Source organism: Oncorhynchus clarkii, chromosome 13 (assembly GCF_045791955.1).
Source record: "Oncorhynchus clarkii lewisi isolate Uvic-CL-2024 chromosome 13, UVic_Ocla_1.0, whole genome shotgun sequence".
In the NCBI taxonomy this organism is placed as follows: Eukaryota; Metazoa; Chordata; class Actinopteri; order Salmoniformes; family Salmonidae; genus Oncorhynchus; species Oncorhynchus clarkii.
This window is the reverse complement of record NC_092159.1, coordinates 33773220-33799499: the sequence shown is the minus strand read 5'-3', so window position 1 is coordinate 33799499 and position 26280 is coordinate 33773220. Positions and strand designations below refer to the sequence as shown.

Genomic DNA, 26280 nt, shown 5'->3' with positions numbered 1-26280 from the left:
ATATCAAGTGTCACGTATGTGTGTACAAAACACAAAACAAAATGTTACATTAAACAAATGGAATGCAATTAACACTTAAATGCATAATTAGCAATCATAACAAAGTACAGTTTTCACCTTGTCTCTCTACACAAACAATACAATTCTCCTTCTCTACCCCAGGAAAATAAATTGTGCAATTTGTGAAAAAGAACTTCAGCCTGTGTTCATCCTGTAGTCAAACACTTCATGAGTGAGCACCAACAATTTTAACAAATAGAACATGTCTCAAGTCATCATACAGAGGGCAATTAAACATAAAATGGGCTTCACTTTCTATTAACCCAAGCTCACATAATACACACATTTTTCTTCTTCGGGGACTTGTTGAATCTACCCATCTCTGGTGCCAGAGGGATTGTGCAGTATTTTAGCTGCTCACAAACTGACCAATACATATTAATATGAGTTTGCTTAATTATATGTGTTACATTTATCCTAGTCATGTCCTTGTAATCAGTGATAATGCTACAGGTGATAAAACAATTCCCCAACAATAAAGTAATACTCCACTCTTCTCTAGCCTACTCTGGTCTACTCATTTAGTCCTAATATTACTTTGGCTTATGATCTTATTCACATATGTTTCTTATACGACTTCTTTATAAAAATGCTTTATTCCACCATAGAAATGTGTAGGTTTGTAGGCTAAATAAGATTGAGTGCTGTAATGTCACATTTCTCAACCATAAAAATACTTCAAACCGGATGTAGTAACTCCAGTGCAAAAAATAAGTAGCCAATACCTTCCATTCTGACCCCGGCGTGAGGGGAAACTGTGTCTGTTGTGTCTGTGTCCTATTTCAAGGATAACTCTTTGAAATAGTTTCTCGAACCTAAGTTCAGCGTTCTCTCTTGACAATGTAAAAATGTTGTTCTGTCAATATCCTATATTTTTATTCAATTGATTGTGAGTATCAGTTCCTCAATGTGTAAGGTCAGCCTCGTTCAGCTTTGTTCCCTTTGATTGGCTAGTAGCTAATAGTAATTTTTATTTTTTTAATCAGTAAAGGTTAGTTAGCTTTTTACAGTAGTACTAACGTGATTTTTGTATTTTATTTTTACTGTTAGCCAATTAAAGGGAACAATGCTCATGCTACTGGTTTTGCTATTATAGTAACGTTATCTAGCTAATTGTTAGCTCACTTATCGTACTGTTTATACGGACAACGGGGCAGAAGCAACTAAAAAAGTTTGCTAGCTAACATTACATTGTTAACGTGTGTTCTGCTGGGCTAGTGCTATCGTAAACTATATAGCTAGCTAATGTCAGATGAAAGGGGTTAGCTAGCTAGTTCAGTATCTTTGGTTTATTTTATGTGTTGCTCTGGTCTGACACGGCTGCATAGCTGACTAAACTCAACTCACGATTTCAAGTTGAGTTTAATCGGCCAGGCTTCCTGCAGGCTAGACAGGCGTAACATAGCTAATGTTAGCTAGTTTTCAAATTAACTTGATGACTTGCTGCTAGCTAGTAGTACCAACAATCGGTATAACGACCACCGAATCTACAGCAGCAAATGACCAGTTTCATCTCTTATCTCATCATTCACAATGGTTATCTAGCTAAATTTGCCCTATCAAATTGTATTGGTCACACACACATGGTTAGCAGATGTTATTGCGAGTGTAGCGAAATGCTTAAGATTCTAGACCCGACAGACAGTGCAGCAGTATCTAACAGTTAACGTTAATATCTAACAATTCCACAACAAAATCCTAATACACACAATCGAGTAAAGGAATGGGATGATTATATATATGGATGAGCAGTGACGGAGCGGCTAAGATGCAATAGATAGTAAAGTATAGATAGTGAAGGATCCAGTATATACATATGACATGAGTAATGCGAGATATATAAACATTCTTAAAGTGGCATTATTAAAGTGACTAGTGTTCCATTTATTAAAGTGGCCAATGATATCAAGTCTGTAGGTAGGCAGCCGCCTCTGTGCTAGTGATGGCTGTTTATCAATCTGATGGCCTTGAGATAGAAGCTGTTTTTCAATCTCTGTCCCAGTTTTGATGCACCTGTACTGACCTCGCCTTCTGGATGGAAGCAGGGTGAACAGGTAGTGGTTATTTTCCTTGATTATCTTTTTTGCCTTCCTGTGACATTGGGTGTTGTACATGTCCTGGAGGGCAAGTAGTTTGCCCCGGTGATGCGTTGTGCAGACCGCACCACCCTCTGGAGAGCCCTGCAGTTGTGGGCGGTGCAGTTGCCGTACCAGACGGTGATACAGCCCGACAGGATACTCTCAATTGTGTACCTGTAAAAGTTAGTGAGGGTTTTCGGGGACGAGCCACATTTTTTTCAGCCTCCTGAGGTTGAAGAGGCGTTGTTGCCTTCTTCACCACACTCTGTGTGCATGGACCATTTCAGTTTGTCGGTTATATGTACACAGAGGAACTTAAAACTTTCCACCTTAATGATAAGTTTGGAGGGTACTGTGGTGTTGAATGCTGAGCTGTATTCAATTAACAGCATTCTTACATAGGTATTCCTCTTGTCCAGATGGGATAGTGCAGTGTGATGTCGATTGCATCGTCTGTGGACCTATTGGGGCGGTAAGCAAATTTGAGTGGGTCTTGGGTAATAGGTAGGGTGGAGGTGATATGATCCTTGACTAGTTGCTCAAAGCACTTCACAGAAGTGAGTGCTAGCAATAGTCATTTCAGTTAGCTTTCTTGGGAACAGGAACAATGGTGGCCATCTTGAAGCATGTGGGAACAGTAGACTGGGGTAGGGATGGATTGAATTTGTCCGTAAACACACCAGCCAGCTGGTCTGCGCATACTTTGAGGATGTGGCTAGGGATGCCGTCTGCCGAGGGTTTTACTCACATCGACCACGGAGGAGGAGAGCCCACAGTCTTTGGTAGCGGGCTGTGTCGGTTGCACTGTATTGTCAAAGCTTGCAAAGAAGTTGTTTTAATTTGTCTGGGAGCAAGACGCCGATGTCTGCTACGGGGATGGTTTTCTTTTTGTAATCGGGGATCATTTTAGACCCTGCGTTTGAGCCGTTGAATTGCGACTCCACTTTGTCTCTACTTACGCTTTGCTTGTTTGATTGCCTTACGGAGGGAATAACTACACTGTTTGTATTCGGTTATATTTCCAGTCGCCTTGCAATGCAGTGGTACGCGCTTTCAGTTTTGTGAGAATGCTACCATCAATCCACGGTTTCTGGTTAGGGAAGGTTTTAATAGTCACAGTGGGTACAACATCTCCTATACACTTCATTATAAACTTGCTCACCGAGTCAGCGTATACGTCAATGTTATTGTCTGAGGCTACACGGAACATATCCCAGTCCACGTGATCGACGCAATCTTGAAGCGTGGAATCCAATTGATTAGACCTAAGCAAGGGCGCTTCCTGTTTTTAGTTTTTGCCTATAGGAGGGGAGCAACAAGATGGAGTCATGGTCAGATTTGCCAAAAGGATGGCTTGGAGGGCCTTGTATGCATCGCGGAAGTTAGAGTAGCAGTTGTCGAGTGTGTTACTTGTTTGTGTACTGCAATCGATATGCTGATAGAATTTAGGTAGCCATGTTCTCTGATTAGCTTTGTTAAAATCCCCAGCTACAATAAATGCAACCTCGGGATACATGGTTTCCAGTTTGCGTGAAGTTCTTTGATGGACGCCTTGGTATCCGCTTGCGGGGGGATATGCATGGCTGTGACGATAACCAAGTAGAGTTCCCTTGGGAGATGATACGGTCAGCATTTGATTGTAAGGAATTCTAGGTTAGGTGAACAAAAGGACTTCAGTTCTTGTATGTTACAATTACACCGTGAGTCGTTAATCATGAAACATACACCCCGCCCTTCTTACCAGAGAGATGTTTGCTTCTGTCGGTGCGATGCACTGAAAATCCCGTTGGCCCGTTGGCTGTACGGACTCTTGACAGCAAGTCCCTAACTAGCCATGTCTCTGTGAAACAGAGTATGTTACAATCCCTGATATCTCTTTGGAAAACAACTCTTGCCCTAATTTTGTTTACTTTGTTAACTAGGGACTGGACATTAGCGAGTAATATACTCCGAAGCGGTGGGTGGTGTGCACGCATCCGAAGCCTCACTAGAAGACCTCTCTGGCACCCTCTCCTCCTACGGCATTGTTTTGGGTTGGCCTCTGGAATCAGTTGAAATGCCCTGGGAGGTGCAGACAAAGGATCCGCTTTGGGAAAGTCGTATTCCTAGTTGTATTGCTGGTTGTGCTGGTAAGTCTGATAACTAATAGTTCTCCCCTGCTGTATGTAGTAACACTTAAGGTTTTCTGGGCTAACAATGTAAGAAATAATACATAAAAAAACAAAATACTGCACAGTTTCCTAAGGACTTGAAGCGAAGCTGTCATTTCTATCGGCGCCATCTTGCCACCAAGTAGTTGAAGTTACTGTTCAGGATTAGTATAGCCTAACTTGGTCCATGTTGTCCCTCTGCTTCACCAATGGCAGATGCCTAGGCGACAGTGTTCGAAAATAAAAGAGAATACTACCCTTGCATATAATGATGAAGACCTATTCTATTCTATTGAAATAAATAAACGTCCTACTGTCCTCTCTCCTCTCTCCTCACAGGAGTCCTCCCCTCTCCATGTGCATCCCTAATGGGCGGCTGGTCTCGTATTGCGGTGCTGGAGCTGTACCGAGCACTGCTCCGTGCAGGGCGCCACCTTCACTACACAGACCGCAACTGCTACCAACGCGCCGTGGCCGGGGAGTTCCGCCGCTGCCCAGGCCCTGACCGTGCCGAGCGACAAGGAGGACGCACTGAAGAGGGGCCAGTTCTTCCTAAGCAGTAGACTGGGGGGGCTGATGTAGGTGGGGGTCAACCATCCAACCACACCTTTAGCAAGACGTGCTTGTGTCAGACCACTAACAGGTAAACTATTCAGATATTTAACTGACCACCTATCCTATCGCTCTCATAAGATGATAATACATCTTTTAATAATAAAAGTTACACTGTCCTTGAGTTATGGTAATAGAGCGCAAGACTCTTCACATCTGCATAAGTTCTTTCTTTGTTCTTCTCTCATAGTTTTTCCCTTCTAACTCTACATTCACAAAGACAGAATGGCGGGAGTGAACGGTGACCATAAAGGAAAGAAGGATGACAACGGAATGGGCACGGCCGTTTACTTTTTGCTCTCTAATGCCAAGCTTGTGCTTGGGGTCGGAGGAGCTGCCATGCTTGGCATTGCAACACTAGCAGTCAAAAGAGTAAGTGGGACATTCTCTAAGCAATTATTTTCTTGTAAATGTTATCATGTACGTTATTTGTCCCTTGTGCCAGTTCAGTTGTAGGCTAAATTTGATCACCTCTCACTATTTGGCTTCTGATCTCCACATCAGTAATTTCACTGTTTTTAACCATGAGTGGAAGACATGTCCATTTCAGGAAACATTCTAATGGACAATGAAGCTTTTCAATTCAATCTCCTTTCAGATGTATGACCGTGCCATAAGTGCACCGACCAGCCCTACTAAGATGGAACCATCAGGGAAAAGGAGCTGGGAGGAGCCCAGCTGGATGGGCTCGTCACAACGGGTACTTAACCATGACATGAAGTCAACAGTGAGCAGGTCACTGCAGACTCTACCCACCACCTCCAACTCCTTTGAACCAGGTAAGGTACGCTAATGTATTTAGGGTGTCACACACAAAGTTGTAATGCGGAATAACAATCAACATTGCTCATATAACAGTTACAATCGTGTCGTTAGCTCACCCCACAGAAACGTTGCCAATGGCGCTACCAAACTGGTACTTTTTCAGTGGTGCGACTGGTTAGTACATTGTCAAGCAGGATGGTTATGCGTGTTGGCAAGGTAGAGGATGTGAGATCAAGTATTGCCCATGGTTGAAGTGATCAGAAAATTACTTTTTGGACCTGAATACTAAAACATGCAGGAGAAAGAGGTGCTTGAAGTTGACCCATTTTTGCATACCATACCATGAGACGACCATGTATTCATCACTTGAAAAGATTAACGGTTAAGTTTGAAATAATTTAAAAGCTTGAAAACAGGGTTGTCAAACTATATTATAAATTGCATTAAAAAATATATTTAATTGATCTAAAAACATGTAAACTCAGATTTATTTTCATTTTTACATATGTTGACGCTTAGATCCTGATGTATATCATCTGATGTGTTGTGCCTGCCATTGGTTGAGACACGGCACACTCTTGAATACTGGGTGGGTGTCATTTTAATCATATAAATATAATTCATAGAATGGACCCATCCCTTCAGACAGCTGCAATTTTAGCTGGTACACCTTTGAAATTAATTGAATTGAAATTTGACATTCCAATTACTACAGCAAAGATGGCCACTGGTCCACCCACCATCTAATGTCAATTTAAATGGAATGTCTATTCTATTATCTATATTTATATGATTTCAATAGGTTTCTTATTGAAGATTGACATTGTAATTTTAAAACAACTGATATTCCCATTCAAGTCAATATTTTCTGTGTGGACCTCTGTTAGCAGTTGATGTTACTCTTCAATAACACAGACCCCAAAGCAAATCAGGGGGAGGAAAATTGGTTTATTCTTATTCAAAGACGACGAATCATGCATGGAGGTAGATGTTCATGCTCCCCTGTCCTCAGTGATTCTCCCCAATGATTCATTACACAGAACAAAGGGACAGGATGTCAATTTTTGTAACCCAGCCCTAGCCTGTGGTTGACCAATTAGAATTCCTTGCGATAAAACTGGGCCAATGGCCAAATAACAAGTGGTCCAACCTGAGATAGGATAATGAGAACGTGCCACACGTAGCTAGCTATAAGTTCAGGACTGACATTCCTAACAGATGTTGAACTGAAAACCAACTATTTCCATTGATAATTCCCTATTGACTTTCAGTACTTTTGACCTCACGTCCTCTGCGTCGTGTATTTATCTTCGACATATTCATACACCTCCAATCATCTTTGTGGTCCAATTGGAAAGTTGAAATGTCGATGTCATTCCCATTTTAGTGCATTCATCAGCCAAAACATTACACCCACTCTGTATTCAAGTGCATGCTGTGTCTCAACCAATGGCAGTTTCAACATAAACCTCAGATGTAAAATAGGATCCAAGCTACAACATTTGTGAAAATCTGTGTTCACACATTTTTAGATAATTGACGTTAAAGGTTAAAACAATTTTTTTTTTAAAGGCTATTTTTCTTTTCTTTTTTGTTTTAAAGAAATGACCAAATAGTTTGACAATCCTGTTTAAGCTTTTAAATGATATCAAACTGAGCCATTTTATATTTTCAAGAGATAAAGACATGCAGTGGATGTATGTATGTATGGTGGGGTATGCAACATGAATCACATTTTGGGCACCTCTCTCCTGAATGTTCTGGCATTCAGGTCCAAAAATTCCCTTTCTGACCACTTCTACCATGGGCAAACATGTATGGAAAGTTTTGTTCAAATTTAAAGGGGTGCTGCCAAAGCTATTGAAATCGAATGGAACGACCCTATAGTTTTGTTAGTAGAAGCCCCACTAAATAGACTCAGGTGGCTAGTTTCTATTGAGCTCCATTAGATATTTATTTTATAAAGTAAAAAAAAAAACTCAAAGTCTGTGGTATTTTGGATGGTTCTCTTATGCCGGGTGTACACTACACAACTTTCAAAATCCTAACATTGCTGAGTCTCTCACATTTAACGACTGTCTTTCGTGTCGTTTCTTTGTCTTCCCAACATATTGGTGCTCACGCTAAACAATGTGGCACAAACCAGTGGGGGTCACACACTACAAGATTCTCCACTTGGTCGTGAGGATTCTCAATACGGTCTGATCTCAACTTAAGAAATGGTGTAGCCTGGCTTTAGTAGTAGGTTACTCTCTGTAGGAGAGGATCGTTTGTAAACCCAATGGTTTAGCAGCCTCTCTCGTGGTATTTATTCCCATTAGTTGGGTTTGATTTCCTGTCGTCACCCAATATCCTTTCTTTCGTTCTTATTTACCTCCCATGCCCTTTCAACATATTTGATTTATTTATTTCATTATTAAAGTGTCTGGCATTATCAGAATGTCCAGCCCACTTGGGCTTATATACATTGTATATGCCGATTTTTATTGTTATTTTACCCATACCTGCACATTACTAACCTCTGCCTGTCGTGGCTGTATCCCCCTCAGACTGCATGTGGAGGGCGACGGGGCGGGGATGTAGCGCTGCAGGAGAGTCCGACCTCCTCCGGGCCAGGATGCGCCTCTCCTTACAGGAGAAACTGTGGGAGTTCTACCAGGAGCGAGTGACCATTCCCGCTGAGGAGCAGGCCACAGCCCGTCGGGCCGCCCTGGACATCTGCGCTGAGCTGAGGATCTTCCTGCACGGCAAGCTGCCCGACATGCCTCTCCGAGAGATGTACCTCAGCGGCAGCCTCTACGATGACCTGCAGGTAATAAGAGGGTAGTAGTAGGACAATTGTATTATCCCTCCCGGGGAAGGGGATAAAGGATAGATATCACTTCACAGGCTTAGGAGTGTTGTGACCACAAACAATGCTTTTTTTTATCTCTGTGCTCGTCTCTGGGTTTGAAATGTTGTGGTTTACAAGAATAACACTATTTGCCATCTCCAACTCGCTCTCTCTCCCACTCTTTCTCAGGTGGTGACAGCGGATCACGCTCAGCTCATGGTCCCTCTGACCCTGGAGAAGAACCTGTGGTTGTCAGTGCCCGGTGAGGACACCATTATGAATGTTCCGGGCTTCTGGCTGATTCGCAGGGAGAACCTAGAATACTTCCCCCGAGGCAGCAGCTACTGGGACCGCTGCATGGTAGGAGGCTACCTCTCCCCCAAGTCTGTCTTGGAGGTGTTTGAGAAGCTGGTGGCGGGCTCCATCAACTGGCCGGCCATCGGCAGTGTTCTGGACTACGTGATCCGGCCGGTGGTTCCCTCGGAGACGCTCACCCTGGAGGTCCAGTACAAGACGGACCGCCATCTTTATGTGGACTTCCTGCCTCTGCTGGTGATGGACGACGGCGCCTCGCTGATCGCCAAACCACACAGGCTGGCTGCTGAGCGCCACGAAAACCTTTGGCGGCAAAGCTTCCGCGTGGCGGAGACTGCGCGTCTGCGGGCGCTGGACCAGGAGGACGGGGGCTGCCGCTGCGCCTGCCTCAAGGTGACTAAAGCTGTGTGCAAGCTGAACCCCGCCCTGGCGCGCCTGTCGGCCAGTCAGCTCACCAGCGCCATACTGCTGCTGAGCGAGAAGGAGGGCGACTGGACCCAGGAGGTGCTGGCTGACCGATTTCTGCAGTTGCTCCGCTCGCTCGTGGGACACCTAGAGGCCGGGAGGCTCCCCTGTGCCCTGATCCCAAAGGTCAACCTGTTCTGTGAGCTGACGCCAGTGGAGGTGGATGAGCTAGGATATACCCTCTACTGTTCTCTCTCTGACCCAGAGGGACTCCTAAGGACTCCTTATTCTGACTGAGTCTGGTCATGGGTTCTAGGGTTTAGGACAGATGGTATATAATTCTAACTAAGGTTCCATAGATTCCATACTGCAGAAGAGGATATGATAGGTAATTAATATGTGCTTCAGACATGGACCATGTCCCCTGTGACCACGTTGCTGTGTGATTGAGTCAACATCACGTGTCTGGAGTCGCTGTTTCATCAATATGTTTCTCTTGTACTTTTTTTATTTGTGTAATTATGTTTGTGATTAAGTAGAAATGCCAAATCAACCACTTTGGTAGGGTATGTTTAACAACATATTTTTGACATGCAAGCCATATCTGCTAAATTCAAATACAGGATCATCCAAATACCAGTTAAACCTCAGATGATGAAACCAGTCTCTTCATAATGGTGCACGTAAGCCGTTTTATAAATAGTACTGTTCAGAGGGGTACAAAGCATGATCAAGGAGTTAGCCAGCTAACTTGCCTAGATATCCTGAAAATTGCTTTTTTTATGTAGAAAGATGATCTTCAAATGGACTTGGTCTAAGTTAAGCTTTCTTAATGAACCAAAATAACCTACAGTTATTTCTGGTCGTTTATCAAAGTTGAACCTGCTTCATAGTATATCCCTTGGTTTAGGGCTCAGTGTTTGTTGAATTGGGGATTGCTTCATTGGCTAATATTATGTTACCGTAATATTATGTAAGCAATTTGGAATGAATGATGTCTGAAAAATATATTTATTAATTATAATTTATGTGGGAATGGAAATTGGGGTCTATTTGAAAGATATTTTGTTAGCTCCATTCTCAGATTGCTGGTCTTTCAAACTGAGATTATGATGGGTAACATTAGTCTAATGCGAGTTAATATCATGTCTTAACAGGGGCATGAAAGAGATCTTTCAGTCAAGTGAACAAGCCTCAATAATCGGCTCTAGCATTATTGGTCTCTACATACATTACCGGTCAAAAGTTTTAGAACACCTACTCATTCAAGGGTTTTTCTTTATTTTTACTATTTTCTACATTTTAGAATATTAGTTAAGTTCTCAAAACTATGAAATAACACGCATGGAATCATGTAGTAACAAAAAATTGTTAAACAAATCAAAATGCATTTTGTATTTGAGATTCTTCAAATAGCTACGCTTTGCCTTGATGACAGCTTTGCATACTCTTGGCATTCTCTCAACCAGCTTCACCTGGAATGCTTTTCCAACAGTCTTGGAGTTCCCACATATGCTGAGCACTTGTTGGCTGCTTTTCCTTCACTCTGTGGTCCGACTCATCCCAAACCATCTCAGTTGGGTTGAGGTGAGGTGATTGTGGAGGCCAGGTCATCTGATGCAGCACTCCATCACTCTCATTCTTGATAAAATAGCCCGTGCACACCCTGGATGTGTGTTAGGTCATTGTTCTGTTGAAAAATGAATGATAGTCCCACTAAGCCCAAATCAGATGGGGTGGCGTATCACTGTGGTAGCCACACTGGTTAAGTGTGCCTTGATTTCGAAATAAATCACAGACATTGTCACCAGCAAAGCACCCCCACACCATAACACCTCCATGCTTTACGGTGGGAAATACACATGTGGAGATCATCCGTTCACCCACACCCGTCTCACAAAGACACTGTGGTTGGAACCAAAAATCTCCAATTTGGACTCCAGACCAAAGGACAAATTTCCACCGGTCTAATGTCCATTGCTCGTGTTTCTTGGCCCAAGCCGGTCTCTTCTTATTTATTGGTGTCCTTTAGTAGTGGTTTCTTTGCAGCAATTTGACCATGAAGGCCTGATTCACACAGTCTCATCTGAACAGTTGATGTTGAGATGTGCCTGTTAATTGAACTCTGAAGCATTTATTTGGGCTGCAATTTCTGAGGCTGGTAAACTCTAATGAACTTGTCCTCTTCAGCAGAGTTAACACTGGGTCTTCCATTCCTCTGGCAGTCCTCATGAGAGCCAGTTTCATCATAGCGCTTGATGGTTTTTGCGACTGCACTTGGAAGAAACTTTAAAAGTTCTTGGAATGTTCTTTATTGACTGACCTTCATGTCTTAAAGTAATGACGGACTGTAATTTCTCTTTGCTTATTTGAGCTGTTCTTGCCATTTATATGGATTGGTCTTTTACCAAGTAGGGCTGGGCTATCTTCTGTATACCACCTCTACCTTGTCACAACACAACTGATTGGCTCAAACGCATTAAGAAATAAATCAATTCCACAAAACTTTTAACCAAAGCTGTCATCAAGGCAAATGGTGGCTATTTGAAGAATTGGAAATATATCAAATATATTTTGATTTGGTGTAACACTTGTTTTGGTTGCTACATGATTCCATATGTGTTATTTCATAGTTTTGATGTCTTCACTAATATTCTACAATGTAGAAAATAGCAAAAATAAAGAGAACCCCTTGAATGAGTTGGCGTTATAAAACGTTTGACCGTTAGTGTATATAGCTTACTATTTAGCTGAGACTTGGAGGCAGGGTGCTTATTACACTCTGACATGAGATGCCAGTTCAAATGGACCGATAGTTTGGTGACACCGTCAGTACTGCCACCCCTAACAAGGTAAATTGTCTTAAGCACTGTTGTGGTCCACGAGGAAACAAGACCAGTGAGTGGGACATGGCAGGGGTTGTTCTTCTACTGCAGGGCACTTCTGGTACTGTAGAATGGTAACGTACAGTTTGTGCTGTAGCCAACTCTTCTCGTCATGTATGGCATTGGCATGGCTAGAAGAGTTGCTTACACTCCATACAGTATGGGACTAGGTCGCACTTAGCCTACTCTACCACTGTGTAAATGGATAGAATGTAATATTGACCATGTGAGCCGCCCCTAAAGCAAATAAATGCTTGTGGTACGACTGAAATCTTGATATTCTTGAGTTAAAAAAAGAACATGTCCCACTTCTTTTTTTTCTTTTTTTTTTGTCGTTCTTGAAGCGAGTGTTTTGATTTTGGTTCAATTTAGCTCAACTTGCAGTTATTTCTGAAATTGAAGCAAACTTTGCAAAGGTAGAAACCAGTGGAGGCTGCTGAGGGGAGGATGGCTCAATAATGGCCGGAATGGAGTGAATGTTATCAAACACATTCATGTGTTTTGATTCCATTCACTGCATTCTAACTAACCATTATCGTCCTGCCCTCAGCAGCCTCCATTGGTGGAAGCACCCACTATAAGGCCTATTGTATAAATCACATAGAGGTTTCTATCTTCATGGGATTTAAGTTGCGGATGATTTGTGTGTTTCCTAGTACTCCTCCCACAAAGTTGTTGAATGAAAGAAGGTTGAGAAATAAGAATATATACTTTAATGCTAGGTAGGTTTGCCGTTTGCATGAGTAAGAATACCAATGTAGAAAGTTAATCATACATTGAGTTGTTATACACCATCTTTGTACTGTCTATGATGTCAAATGTCTTGTGACATTAAGATGAAATGCTTGACCTATATGTTCATTCATAGATCTTTGTTAGGTAGAACTGGTTGTTGCATACCTTGTATGAAAAATCTGCCATGACTTTCTCCTACTCATAACACAAAATGGTTGGTGTGCATTTGCAAATTAAACTTTGTGATAGTTGGGATGTTAAGCTGAGAGCAAAATTACCAAAAACAGAGCACCTCTGTCGGTCACTGTGAGAAAAAAAGTTTGTTTCCAGTTGCACATAGTGTTTGCCTTTCGGGTCTGATCTTGCTTCAGTGGCCCCTACTGGTATAAGGTAACTCTTGCTCAGTCATAGTGTCTTCAGAAAGCAATCATACCTCTTGACTTCTTACACATTTTGTTGTGTTACAGCCTCAATTCAAAATGTATTAAATATATATTTCTCACCCATCTACAGACAATACCTCATAAATGACAAAGTGAAAACATGTTTTAGAATGTTTTTGCAAATGTATTAAATGAAATACAGAAATATATAATTTACGTAAGTATTCACACCCCCTTAGTCAATACATGTTAGAATCACTTTGCAGCGATTACAGCTGTCTTTCTAGGTAAGTCAAAGTGCTTTGCACACCAGGATTGAACATTTATCTGTACTTTTTTTTATTCTTCAACCTCTGTCAAGTTGGTTGTTGCTAGACAGCCATTTTCAAGTCTTGCCATAGATCTTCAAACCAATTTTAAGTCAACTGTAACTAGGCCACTCAGGAATATTCAATGTTGTCTTTGGTCTTGTTTTTTAGGTTATTGTTCTGCTGAAAGGTGAATTTGTCTCCCAGTGTCTGTTGGAAAGCATACTGAACCAGGTTTTCCTCTAGGATTTTGCCTTTGCTTAGCTTTGCTTTATATATTTTTTTATTTTATTTTTTTTTATCCCAAAAAACTCCCTAGGCATGGCCAATGACAAGCAGACACATAACATGATGCAGCCACCGCCATGCTTGAATATATGAAGAGTGGTACTCTGTGATGTGCTGTTTGATTTGCCCCAAATATAACGCTTTGCATTCAGGACATAAAGTTGATTTCTTTGCCAAAGTTCTTGCAGTTTTTATTCAGTGCCTTATTGCAAACAGGATGCATGTTCTGGAATATTTTTATTCTGTACAGGCTTTTTCTTTTCACTCTGTCATTTAGGTTAGTATTGTGGAGTAACTACGATGTTGATCCATCCTCAGTTTTCTATCGCAGCCTTTAAACTCCGGTTTATCAATGGTGTATTTAAAACAATGTAATTAACTTCACTGAAGGCACTTCATAATTTTCTGAAGGCACTGGACATGTGGCTCATTTCTCAAAGAGCTACTTTGGCCAAGGACACGTGGGCTATATTCCCATATCCACTTCATCATACCACTTATTTGGAATGCATGCCCAACCCTATACATTGCTTCATTCTTGGTGGTATGTTAGTGTGGATATTGGAACAAAAGTGTTCAGTTGAGACATTTCCCTTATTATTTATGATAATTCCATTAACTTTACACTGTGTGCATTTAAGGGCTCTGGTAAACCCACATTGAAAGACAGCCAGGGTTAATCCGGTGTTGACCGAGTTGATGTCCAGCAGACCGGGATTTAAACCAGGTCAGGTGGCAGCTATAACCATCCCATGCCAAGATGTCCAGCGTTCAATCACAAGCCTTCAAGATTTATGCAAATACGCATCATTATTCCTAAATTATCACTTTGCACATCCGATTTTTTTTTCTATCTTCCCAATTACCACAATATTGTCTCACACAGGTAGTCTTCTAGGAGTGAAGGGTGTGCTTTGGTACAGTAGTGCAATATACAACAATCTGTGTAGAGTTGACTTTATTGTACATTTGTAACCAGAAAGCGTTTGGAAATGCTACCACCACAACCACAGTAGTGTTCTGAAGAAGTGCTTCACTTCAGATGTACTGAATTCATGGGACTTTCTATAAATAGAGGATGTGTGTTTGCAGACCTGACTTCAGCTATCATTTCTGTGCTGTTGGGGTCATGATTTACTCTTAAATTGTGACAGTTGGGTAAATTTCCTTCCCTGTGCTTAACACACATGTATAGCTTCTTTAAGGGCACTTAAACTCCAAGGGTGTCTGCCGAAGCATATAAGCTAAAAAAAAAAATTAAAGAGTTAATTCTGGAAAAGGCTTGATTTTTATTTAATAAAATGCACTTATTTCAATCGGTTAGAATCACTTGATGCTGTAATGCATACATTTTTAGGCTATAACAGAAGCATTGTGGTTGACATACAAGAGTAAGTGTGTACACATTGTTTCACAACCCTTGATAGTATTACTGGACCTTGGTACATAGTTAAATTCACTGGACATCAGTTTTGTTAAATCACCAATGATATGCATGCAGTCTTCTGCTTCATCTACAAAGGAAATGTATTTTGAGTAAAGACATGCATTCAGTAATCTGCTTTCCAAAAACAAAGTGGTTGCGTTGTCAGAGGAGATAGTGTATCTTTTCTGCCTAGTTGCGTCACTGTCTTCATACAAAACACCAAGCTGAACTGCCTACAGCAGCTCATATCAGTCTCGTTCTGCAACTATTTATTAATCATTCACCGAACTCACAAACACTTATTGGTCTTAAAAGAACATTTAAACCCCCCCCCCAAAAAAAAGGGCCCACAAGAAGCAAAACAGACAAGGAACAAAGCAAAGGTGCCCCTTTGGAGTTGTGCTTTTCCTCCTAATTCAGCATGATCTGTGGGGATTTAATAGGTACTAGTTCCACCTTGCACACCTTGGTTTCATAAGCCCACCATATTTCTTATACTCAAATCCTTTCAAAATCTCCACAACTGGCTAGGGGCTGTTTTTTCTCCCTTCTACTTTGCAGGGGCGAACCCCATGCGGTCTGCGTCCCTGTCAAACACGCTGTAGTACCGTCCAATGAACACATCTCCCAGGATCCACAGCGGTCCAGCCGGAGGAGGGATGTCCATTGCCATGAAGCCTGACAGACAGATTTTTAGACCCATCTGGGACTCCTGCAGCACATAGGGGAGAAGCTTTGAATGATTTGTCATACTTCAACCTCTACTCGACCCATCTACAAGTATGTCCACAGAATGAAATAGATACATTTCCTAGACGTAATAAAACGTATCTCTATGCAGGCAAACTGTGATTAACCGTTTAATTCATGCTGATTGATGTCAAATTTCACAGACTACAGGCAGGCCACAGTGAACACTGATCAGAAGGCGTAATTTACCTTCAGGATATAGTCATCTCCAGTCAAGTTGAACATCTTCCCTCCTAGGTTGAATGCGATGACGGGGAGAGATGGAACCTTCTTACAGTCAATCCAATACTGAGAGGAAGTGAAAGTTAAAAATAATTGCATGTACTTCACAAATCAAAACTTAACTTCTGTCAGTACAATACAAATAAACAATGGAGGTTACAAGAAAATAGAGCCTTACCAAGCATGATTGAGATCTTTTGTTGACCATTCAGGAGAACTAAAACAGAGGTTGGAACTGACAGAACAACAGGTAGACATTTAACCTACCTCTCCCATCAGTAGAGGCAAGGCGCCGATGGCCTTGTGCAGCGCCCTGACCTCCTCTACAGGCCCGGTGATGAGGGATGTTCCCGTGTCAACAATCGCCTGGCAACCGGCCTTGCACAGCGTCAACTGGTTGCCCACTTCCACACTGCAGAGCACCAATTAGCTGTGATCACTCAAGACATAACTTTTGTGTGCGATTTTATAAAATCGGTTGAAGGACATGCATCTGGTGTAATAGAAGCAATTATTGTTACCATGATTGTCTTTGATTATTTAAATTTACATGAAGATTGCCATTTTTCCATTCACTATAATGGGGACCCTGCTTTCTGGAAACAGCATGCAGTACCCCATCAGCCTTGAGCTTCATGGCTTCGACGAGGGGGCAGTTCTCTTGTATGGATATTATAATAGAGCCTCTGTGTAGATGAGAACCAAGTTGCTTACTTGTTCATCTCGATCTGCCAATAGGCCTTGCGTGTGACGTTGACATAGTGCAGGTCTCCAGTGTAGTACAGTGGGTCCGTGCCTCCCAGCATCAGCTCTCCTCCTACAGCAGCCGATGGATCTCTAAGGAACAGGATATCAAAGGGGTTACAAGTTATTTGTTCATTGGATAAATCTACTTGTGCACTGGAAGAGGGTCTTGATCAATCTAATATCAGATCAGAATACGTATTGCCTCAACCCCATTGAAGCTAGTGGCGACAAGAATAGAAAGTTGTACAAGTTATGAAAATGAATTGAATTAACCTGTGGTTTATGTTCAAAGACTTTACCCAGAAAAAGGAAGCCATTTTAAAGCTGCAATATGTAACTTTTTGGGTGACCTAACCAAATTCACATAGAAATGTGAGTTATAGATATGTCATTCTCATTGCAAGCAAGTCTAAGCAGTAGATATGTTATGTGCACTATTTCTATGCTTCCATTAAGTTATTGTTGCATCTTACTTTCAGTTTTGTACACCATCAAACAGCTAAAAATACAATATTTTTGGTAAAATGGAAAATATAGTTCAACAGCAGTTTAGATGGTACAATGATTATCTACACTATAACGTGCTTGTTGTCACAAACTGAAATTAGGTTAACTATTTCACTTCCTTGTTTGAGGAAATATGACAGCAAATTTAGTTAAAGAATTTCAGGATAACAAGAGCTCAAAATATCCCAGTTCAAATACAAGAAACTCCTTTCAGTTGATCTCCACCAACGGTGAACAGGACAAAAGTGTTGAAACAAATCACAGTCAACAAACCACACATTGACCTAGGGCCCTCAGTAAGAATGTATTCAAAAAGGTAAAACCCCTAAAACCAACCAACCTGCTAATATAGAAGGAAAATATGTTCTGAGGCAACAGCTTGGCAGCCATGGCGGTGTCAAACACAGGGGTTATATTTCTGACAGATATGGTAGGGTAGCCCATGCCCAGCACCCCATCAAAGCGTGCCACTGCAAACGTGATGCCAGGTTGCTTTATGGCCTCACCAAACTGTTGACCAGTGACCTGCATGCCGGCCAACTGAGAAAAGGACGGAATGAAGAACAGGAAGTGTGATGTACAAAGCAGACTATTATTGAATACTAAAACGGTGAGGTTTACAGACAATACACAGTAAGGAATGGTATGCAGACTATGCTCCACATTCAATCACTTAAAATGGACAGTGGTAAAATGACACAAAAATGCTGTGGATTTGCCCACTTAAATGAGAGGAATGCAAAGGAACAATGGACAACACAGAACAGTCCACTTACAGAGACGGTGTCCCCACTGATGAACCCAGACAAGCTGCCTCTGCCATACTGGATGGAGAACTTGGTGCCATTCTGAACGTAGCTGCTCGACTTCTTGGAGTTATAACGATGGTGGAGCCCTAAGCAGAGGTGCAATATGAAGTTCACACCTTTCTCAGGCTGAATAAATGGCATTAATTTTCATACAAAACAAACACGTCCTTCACGTCCTTCCAATGCCAAAACATGGCTGAGCAAACAAGGTATTTGCAACTTTAGCTTTTGCACCCATCTCATGACTATATGATAGGAGACTCGGCAGGTAGTAAAACCATAATGTTATGAGTGAAGTGCATAGCCACGGGAAGTAGTTTGGGAGTGGGGTGCTGCAGCGACAGGATGCAAAAAAAAAATAAAAATCTGCACTGTAGACATCTATATTGTCCGCTAATACAGGACTAGCCCAGTGCACTAATGTGAATTTTTTTTCAACTAAATGTATTTCTATTTCAGTGTTCACAAGCATTTGTAACATGAGTCCAATAATTATCTGTACAAAACAGTTAATCTGATCAAATGGCGCTGACAGAGACGGCAGCATAGCAGCTAGCTCTTAGGAAACTTAAGTATTTTTTATGTACATTTTTTTTTTTACATTATTAGCTCAGGAAATGTGTGTCATTACATACAGCTATAGGATATTAGAGCGGCGGTAACTCACCAGAACTACCTGCATTACGACCAGGAATACGACTTCCCTGGATTAGATCCTTTGTTCACTCTCCCCAGAGAAATGTAACTCATTCCACAGGCTGACCCAAAACGTCACTGGCGGAGGAGAGGCACTAGAGGCGGCCTGCTGGTTCAACTTAGGAGGTGCACACACCACCCGCCGCTTCCAAGTATATTACTCCCTGATATTTGGAACTTTGGATAACAAAGTTGAGTTGAGAACAAGGATTTTTTCCCAGAGAGACGTCAGGGCCTGTATCATACTTTGTTTCACTGAAACATGTCTCTCTCGGGATACTCTGTCAGAGTCGGTAAAGCCAGCAGGATTCTTACTACATCGCACAGACAGGAATAAATATCTCTCCGGGAAGCAGAAGGGCGGAGGGGTGTTTCATGATTAACGACTCATGGTGTAATTCTAAGAACATACAGGAACTCAAGTCCTTTTGTTCACCTGATCTAGAGTACCTCAATTAAATGCTGACCATAATATCTCCTAAGAGAATTATCCTCCGTCATTGCCACGGCTGTTTACATCCCATCCCAAGCCATTACCTCAACATTCATCAAATAAGACGTTGGTTTCTCGCGATGTGGCTGGTTTTACTTTTGAAGTCCTTGCCACATACGTCTCGTGGTTGAGCCGTTGAATTGCAACTCCACTTTATCTTTATCTCTCGTTTAGCTTGTTTGATTGCTTTGCGGAGTGAATAACTACACTGTTTATATTCTGCCATATTCCCAGTCACCTTGCCATGGTTAAATGCGGTGGTTTGAGTGCACATACATGCATACATAATGAACAAAAATAAACGTAACATGTAGTATTAGTCCGATGTTTCATGAGCTGAAATAAAAATATCCCATACTCTCAAAAAACAAATTTAACTCAGATTTTGGGCACCAATTTGTTTACATCCCTGTTCGTGAGTATTTCTCCATTGCCAAGATAATCCATCCACCTGACAGGTGTGGCATATAAAGCTGATTAAACAGCATCATTATTACATATGTGCACCTTCTGCTGGGGACAAAATGCAACTCAAATGTGCAGTTATGTCAAGTTGAGGGAGTGTAAAATTGGCATGCTGGCTGCAGGAATGAATGTTAATTTTCTCTACCATAAGCCACCTTCAACATCCTTTTAGAGAATTTGACAGTCCGTCCAACCAGCTTCACAACCACACCAGCCAAGGACCGCCACATCCAGCTTCTTCACCTGCAGGACCGTCTGAGACCAACCACCATCTGAGAACAGCCACCAGGATTTTCTGATGAAACTATGGGTTTGCACAAAGAATACCTGCAAATTGTCAGAAACCATCTCAGGGAGCTCATCTGAATGCTCGCCGTAATCACCAGGGCATCGTAACCGACTTCACTGGTCAAATGTTCATTGGCATGCTGGAGAAGTGTGCTCTTCACAGATTAATCCCAGTTCCAACTGTAGCGGGCAGATGGCAGATAGCGTGTATGGCATTGTGTGGGTGAGCGGTTTGCTGATGTCAACATTGTGAACAGAGTGCCCCATGGTGGCGGTGAGGTTATGGTCTGGGCAGGCATAAGCTACGGACAATGAACACAATTGCATTTTATCGATGGCAGTTTGAATACACAGCGATATTGTGACGAGATCCTGAGGCCCATTGTCAAGCCATTCATCCGCCACCATGTTTCAGCATAATGCATGGCCCCATGTCGAAAGGATCTGTACACAATTCCTGGAAGCTGAACATTTCCCAGTTCTTCCATGGCCTGCATAGTACATTGAGCATGTTTGGGATGCTCTGGATCGACGTGTATAGATGTGTGTTCCAATTCCCGCCAACATCTTCACACAGCCATTGAAGAGGAGTGGGACAACATGCCACAGGCCACAATCAACAGCCTGGTCAACTCGATTTGAAGGAGATGCTGCACGAGGCAAATTGTGGTAGCACCAAATACTGACTCCTTTTCTGATCCACACCCCTACCTTTAAGGCATCTGTGACCAAAAGACGCATATCTGTATTCCCAGTGATGTGAAATCCATAGATTAGGGACCAATTTGTTCATTTAAATGGACTGATTTCCTTATATTAACTGTAACTCAGTAACATCATTAATTCCCCCCCCCCCCCCCCCCCAGCACCCCTACTTCCTGCGGCTATGGTAAAGTGCAGTGAATGCAATAATAGACTGACTCACAGCATGCGACATCCAGGAAGGAGCAGTGAATGGAGGGCACCCACAGGTTGGAGGAGCCAGTGTCAAACAGCACAGTAAAATCCTGGGGTGGTGTGCCTATGCTGATTACCCCATAGTACTGAGCCTGTAGAGAGATTTGATACAAACAACATTCATATGATAAATACATATGCCTAAGTCTATACTACAGTTCTCTTCTCCTCGCTCCTAGGGAGAGATTCTGAATGTGCAAGCTTTTATTCAACCATATATTACATGATCTTCAATCTGGGCCATAATTAGAAGATTGGCCATGTTATGAAGGGTTGGAACAAAAGCCTACACACCCAACTCCTGGAGAACCCTGGCTTTACTTATAATTGCTTTAGTCAGCCTAGAACAAGCTAGAGTTAACCCAGGCCTAGTGACAATATCCACTTACATCCATGAAGTTGGTGAGTCTCTCAACTGGCACTTTCGGGCTCGGAGTGTTTATTGGTACGTTAGTTCCTGCACCACCAACGGTCTTGGCCATGTCCTGGAGTTGTTCAAAACTCATCCCATTGTCACTCATCAGGCGGCGCATACTGCGCGTCTTGTGGAGGGGAATTCTAAGGCCAAATATGTATGATAAGGAAAATAGAGACCATTTTTGTCGTAATTTGTTTAACGAATCATGCAGAACTCGTGCGCTCTACTTCCTGTTTTATACAAGTGTTCTACTGATGGCCCCATTCATTTACGAGCAGCTTGGTTTAATGTACAATCTATGTTAACCTCAATGCAAACTAGATGTCATGGACATTCCAGCGTTATGGAAACGTTCTACGTGTGCACCAAAATCTGAACTACATGTGCCTAAACAAACATGCATGTAATAACAATTGCATAATGTCAGGAAATTAAACTACCCCAGATATAACCTATTCTCACAGGATGGCGTAAGAGTAATTATTATTTAGTTATTCAAAAGTTTCCCAAACAGTATAAAAATATTTTACCTTATAATAGCAGAGCTGTGCGCGATCAACAGCGCGATGGTTATATACAATATTTTAAGACACTTCATATTCTGTCTTTGATAGACCAACTGGATGGTAAGTTCTTTCACTTTAAGCACGAATTTTGGACGTCCAACCCGTCTGTCCACAGAAGACCCGAGCACTATCAAATCTACGCACTAAACCCAGTTATATCCGTATGTCTTTCGGTGATTTCCGTAAACACTCGGTTTTCTTCACTCGGCCGAACACTGATTGGAGAGAGCACATACATTAGACGGTCTTATTGGCTAGTAAAGTGTCCATCCTTTTAAATTGGTCTGTGCAATCGGGGATCCTTTGGACGTCCGGAGTGGACGTTTTTTTATATACTGCACAGTTGATTAAAATTATAAAAGCTTGGGGGGATCCTGGATAGCACCGACCATTATAAATCAGCCACCATACTACCCACTTGACAAGTCGTTGTCTCCGGATCACAAGATACACGGAGAAGGGTCTGATTGCGGCCCGCAATTCGGGGCGTTGCTGCATCTGCAAGAACCCCTCTTAAAGACCGACTGCCTTTAAAAAGCAACGCATCACTTTTAAAACAGCCTATCGGGCATCGATATGAGTCGTAAAAAGTTATTATAGTGTCAAAATTTACTACAAAGTGTAAATATAATAATTTTGGTCATAAAGTCAGTCTCGTCTAAAACGGAGTTTCGAACATCCGGGTACGTCCCTTGAAAGCTTTTCTGAAAAGCAAGGTCTTGAGCTGTGCCTTAAAGGAGGACAGATATTCTTCAGCCCTAATAGTGTCTGTAAGTGCGTGTCACGGCCGTGGAGCAGCGCAACTGAAAACCATCTCCCATAGTTTTTAGTCTGCTGCAGGGAGACGAACCTGGAGTAGCGAAGGGTGCGTCTGGGGCAGGATGGCAGATTGAGGTCAGACAGGTACTTGGGTTCAGAGTTGTGGATAGCTTGGTAGGTGTGAACCAGGATTTTGTAGTCCATGCGTGAGCATATGGGGAGCCAGTGGAATGGGGAGCCAGTGGAGGTTGAGCAGCACTGTAATGATGTGCTTGTGGTGGAGCTGTGGGTGAGGACACGTGGAGCAAAGTTTTGGACATATTGTAGCCAGTTCAGGCACTTGGCAGATGTGCCAACCAAAAGGGCATTACAATAGTCCAGACTGGATGAAATAAAGTTGTGGATGAGTTGCTCAGCTGCAGGTTTTTTTATTTATTTAACCTTTATTTAACCAGTTGGCGAGTTGAGAATCAGTTCTCATTTACAACTGCAACCTGGACCGAGGTAAAGACAGTTTCAGGTTGGATATTCCACGGATATATGTCTGTAGTCTTCCTTACGTCCACCAACAGCAGTTAGGGACCGTCAACATAGTGACAAATCAAATTTCAATAGCTATTTAACCATTACTCCTAAAACGTTCAAAACTGGTTCTAGCTAACCCGATGGCATAGATACACATTGCACACATTTATTTTTCGTCAATTTACATCTCGCACTATTTTAAATTATTTATTTACATTTTTGAATTTCAATAGCTCATTGGTCATTTGACCAACTGGACTCAAACAAGGTTCAGAATGTTCACTGACTACCCTTCTATATTGCACACCCTTTAGTTTGTCCATTTTCATCTCACAAGATCTTACATGAATATGTCTAATTTTAACATTTCAAGAGCTCCTTGTTCATGTGACCTACCAACCTCAAACAAGATTCAGAATGTTGACTGACTATACCTTCATATTGCACGCTCTGATGTTTGTCTACTTTCATATCATGCTATTAGACTTAAATCTGTAAGTGTTGCAGGCCTTCATTTCACATGGGTGTTAAAAACATGTTTTGAAGTTAACAAATGTTCCAGCCTCGCAATAACTATCTTTCACATGGACACTGAAAAGATCTGCAAATGGCTGTATGTGGTATGGATCAAGGACAGGAGAGGTGTTCGAAGCAGAGATGCTTTTATGAAAACAATGTTTCACATGCTCTTTTTAATCACAGTAATAGGCAGTGATTTGTCAGTCAGAGTGAGCTTGATAAGGTGAAAGAATCATTTTTATAGCATCACTTTCATACACTGTACATTAAGACAAATCCTTCTACGTTGAGAATTAGAACGCAGTTTACATAACCTGATAAGGACTTGATATTTGAGTGCATTCACAACAAGCCACCTGCAGACAACTTACAAAATGCAATAGTGCATTTGAGGGTTCGTTTTTCAGATGAAAATAGTTATTTGATGCATGGCCTACTATTTCTAACTGGAAAAATGAATTCCTACGTCTTTTGTGAGTAAAATCCTTTTTCCAAAATTGATTTAGGTACATTTTTGTGAAGAGGTATGAGGGTTGTGATATGGGTCATTTAATAGTAAAATCATTTAAGGGATCAATAAATTTCTATATTGCTTCCCCAGTGCACAGTCTAGCAGTCTGACTAAAGTGCCAGAGGTATGAGGAGAGACATCCTCCTTTGTATTTATGGGAGCAAATATTTCCTATCACTTTGGATATTATTCTTGGACAGTTTGAAGACACAATGCATCAATACAAAAAAACAAAAAAAAGACATTACTGACCATGAGTAACCTCAACCTTGTGGGTCTGTGGGTGTTTGGGCCAATACAGTGCCAGTGACGAGTCTTTCATGCTCCTATGAACGGGGACACATGGCAATAGAATTAATGAATTGAATTAATTGCCCCCCATTTATCTTCAGAGTTTGTACTGTTAGGTGACCTAAACTGGGATATGGTTAACACTCCGGCCGTCCTACATTCTAAACTAGATTGCCTTAATCTCACCCAAATTATCATGGAACCTACCAGGTACAACCCCAACTCCGTAAACTCGGCACCCTCAGATATCATCCTGACCAACCTGTCCTCTAAATACACCTCTGCTGTCTTTGACCAGGATCTCAGCGTCCGTAATGGGTCCGCGGTCAAACGACCACCCCTCATCACAGTCAAACGCTCCCTAAAACTCTTCAGCGAGTAGGGCTTTCTAATCGACCTGGCACGGGTATCCTGGAAAGACATTGACCTCATTCCGTCAGTAGAGGATGTCTGGTTATTCTTTAAAAGTGCTTTCCTTACCATCTTAAATAAGCATGCCCCGTTCAAAAAATGTAGAACTAAGAACAGATACAGTGCCTTGCGAAAGTATTCGGCCCCCTTGAACTTTGCGCCCTTTTGCCACATTTCAGGCTTCAAACATAAAGATATAAAACTGTATTTTTTTTGTGAAGAATCAACAACAAGTGGGACACAATCATGAAGTGGAACAACATTTATTGGATATTTCAAACCTTTTTAACAAATCAAAAACTGAAAAATTGGGCGTGCAAAATTATTCAGCCCCCTAAGTTAATACTTTGTAGCGCCACCTTTTGCTGCGATTACAGCTGTAAGTAGCTTGGGCTATGTCTCTATCAGTTTTGCACATCGAGAGACTGACATTTTTTCCCATTCCTCCTTGCAAAACAGCTCGAGCTCAGTGAGGTTGGATGGAGAGCATTTGTGAACAGCAGTTTTCAGTTCTTTCCACAGATTCTCGATTGGATTCAGGTCTGGACTTTGACTTGGCCATTCTAACACCTGGATATGTTTATTTTTGAACCATTCCATTGTAGATTTTGCTTTATGTTTTGGATCAATGTCGTTCCACTTCATGATTGTGTGGTTCACCCCAGACCTGACTGCCTTTGACCAGCACAAAAACATCCTGTGACATACTGCATTAGCATCGAATAGCCCCCGCGATATGAAACTTTTCAGGGAAATTAGGAACTTATCGGCAGACTTAACAGCCTTGGTTTCTCAAATGACTGCCTCGCCTGGTTCACCAACTACTTCTCAGATATAGAGTGTCAAATTGGAGGGGCCACAGGGTTCAATTCTCGGGTCGACTCTTTTCTCAGTATACATCAATGATGTTGCTCTTGTTGCTCAAAATTATTTTGTATACTTCTGGCCCTTCTTTGGACACTGTGTTAACTAACCATACAACTCTCCTTCAGTGGCCTCCAACTGCTCTTAAATGCAAGTAAAACTAAATGCATGCTCTTCAAACGATCGCTGCCAGCAACTGCCCGCCCACCTAGCCTCACTACTCTGGACGGTTCTGACTT

General features: G+C 41.9%; 2 protein-coding genes across 2 annotated transcripts; one reads left to right on the top strand and one right to left on the bottom strand.

The window, feature by feature from the left end:
* The first annotated feature begins 4796 nt into the window (after nucleotides 1–4796).
* On the top strand, nucleotides 4797–13758 carry LOC139364566 (mitochondrial dynamics protein MID51-like). Its single transcript, XM_071101402.1, has 5 exons — nucleotides 4797–4931; nucleotides 5091–5272; nucleotides 5499–5679; nucleotides 8215–8477; nucleotides 8688–13758. The coding sequence occupies exons 2-5, from the start codon at nucleotides 5126–5128 to the stop codon at nucleotides 9513–9515; spliced, it is 1419 nt and encodes a 472-aa protein (XP_070957503.1). The 5' UTR covers nucleotides 4797–4931; nucleotides 5091–5125; the 3' UTR covers nucleotides 9516–13758.
* A 1328-nt stretch (nucleotides 13759–15086) lies between these two features.
* LOC139364565 (cathepsin D-like) lies at nucleotides 15087–22351 on the bottom strand. The gene is made up of 9 exons (XM_071101401.1): nucleotides 22126–22351; nucleotides 21567–21735; nucleotides 21146–21269; nucleotides 18246–18364; nucleotides 17810–18009; nucleotides 16930–17052; nucleotides 16483–16627; nucleotides 16183–16281; nucleotides 15087–15955 (listed from the first exon to the last, which is right to left on the bottom strand). Exons 1-9 carry the CDS (start codon nucleotides 22191–22193, stop codon nucleotides 15794–15796), a joined length of 1209 nt encoding a protein of 402 aa, XP_070957502.1. The 5' UTR covers nucleotides 22194–22351; the 3' UTR covers nucleotides 15087–15793.
* Nucleotides 22352–26280: the final 3929 nt, after the last annotated feature.

Coding starts and splice junctions, on each gene's coding strand:
- LOC139364566 (XM_071101402.1), top strand. CDS start 5,126: ATGGCGGGAGTGAACGGTGACCATAAAGGAAAGAAGGATGACAACGGA. Junction 5,273..5,498: donor CAACACTAGCAGTCAAAAGA/GTAAGTGGGACA, acceptor ATCTCCTTTCAG/ATGTATGACCGTGCCATAAG. Junction 8,478..8,687: donor GCCTCTACGATGACCTGCAG/GTAATAAGAGGG, acceptor ACTCTTTCTCAG/GTGGTGACAGCGGATCACGC.
- LOC139364565 (XM_071101401.1), bottom strand. CDS start 22,193: ATGAAGTGTCTTAAAATATTGTATATAACCATCGCGCTGTTGATCGCG. Junction 18,365..21,145: donor CTTCCTGGATGTCGCATGCT/GTGAGTCAGTCT, acceptor ACCTCTGCTTAG/GGCTCCACCATCGTTATAAC. Junction 16,282..16,482: donor TGCCTCTACTGATGGGAGAG/GTAGGTTAAATG, acceptor ACTTCCTCTCAG/TATTGGATTGACTGTAAGAA.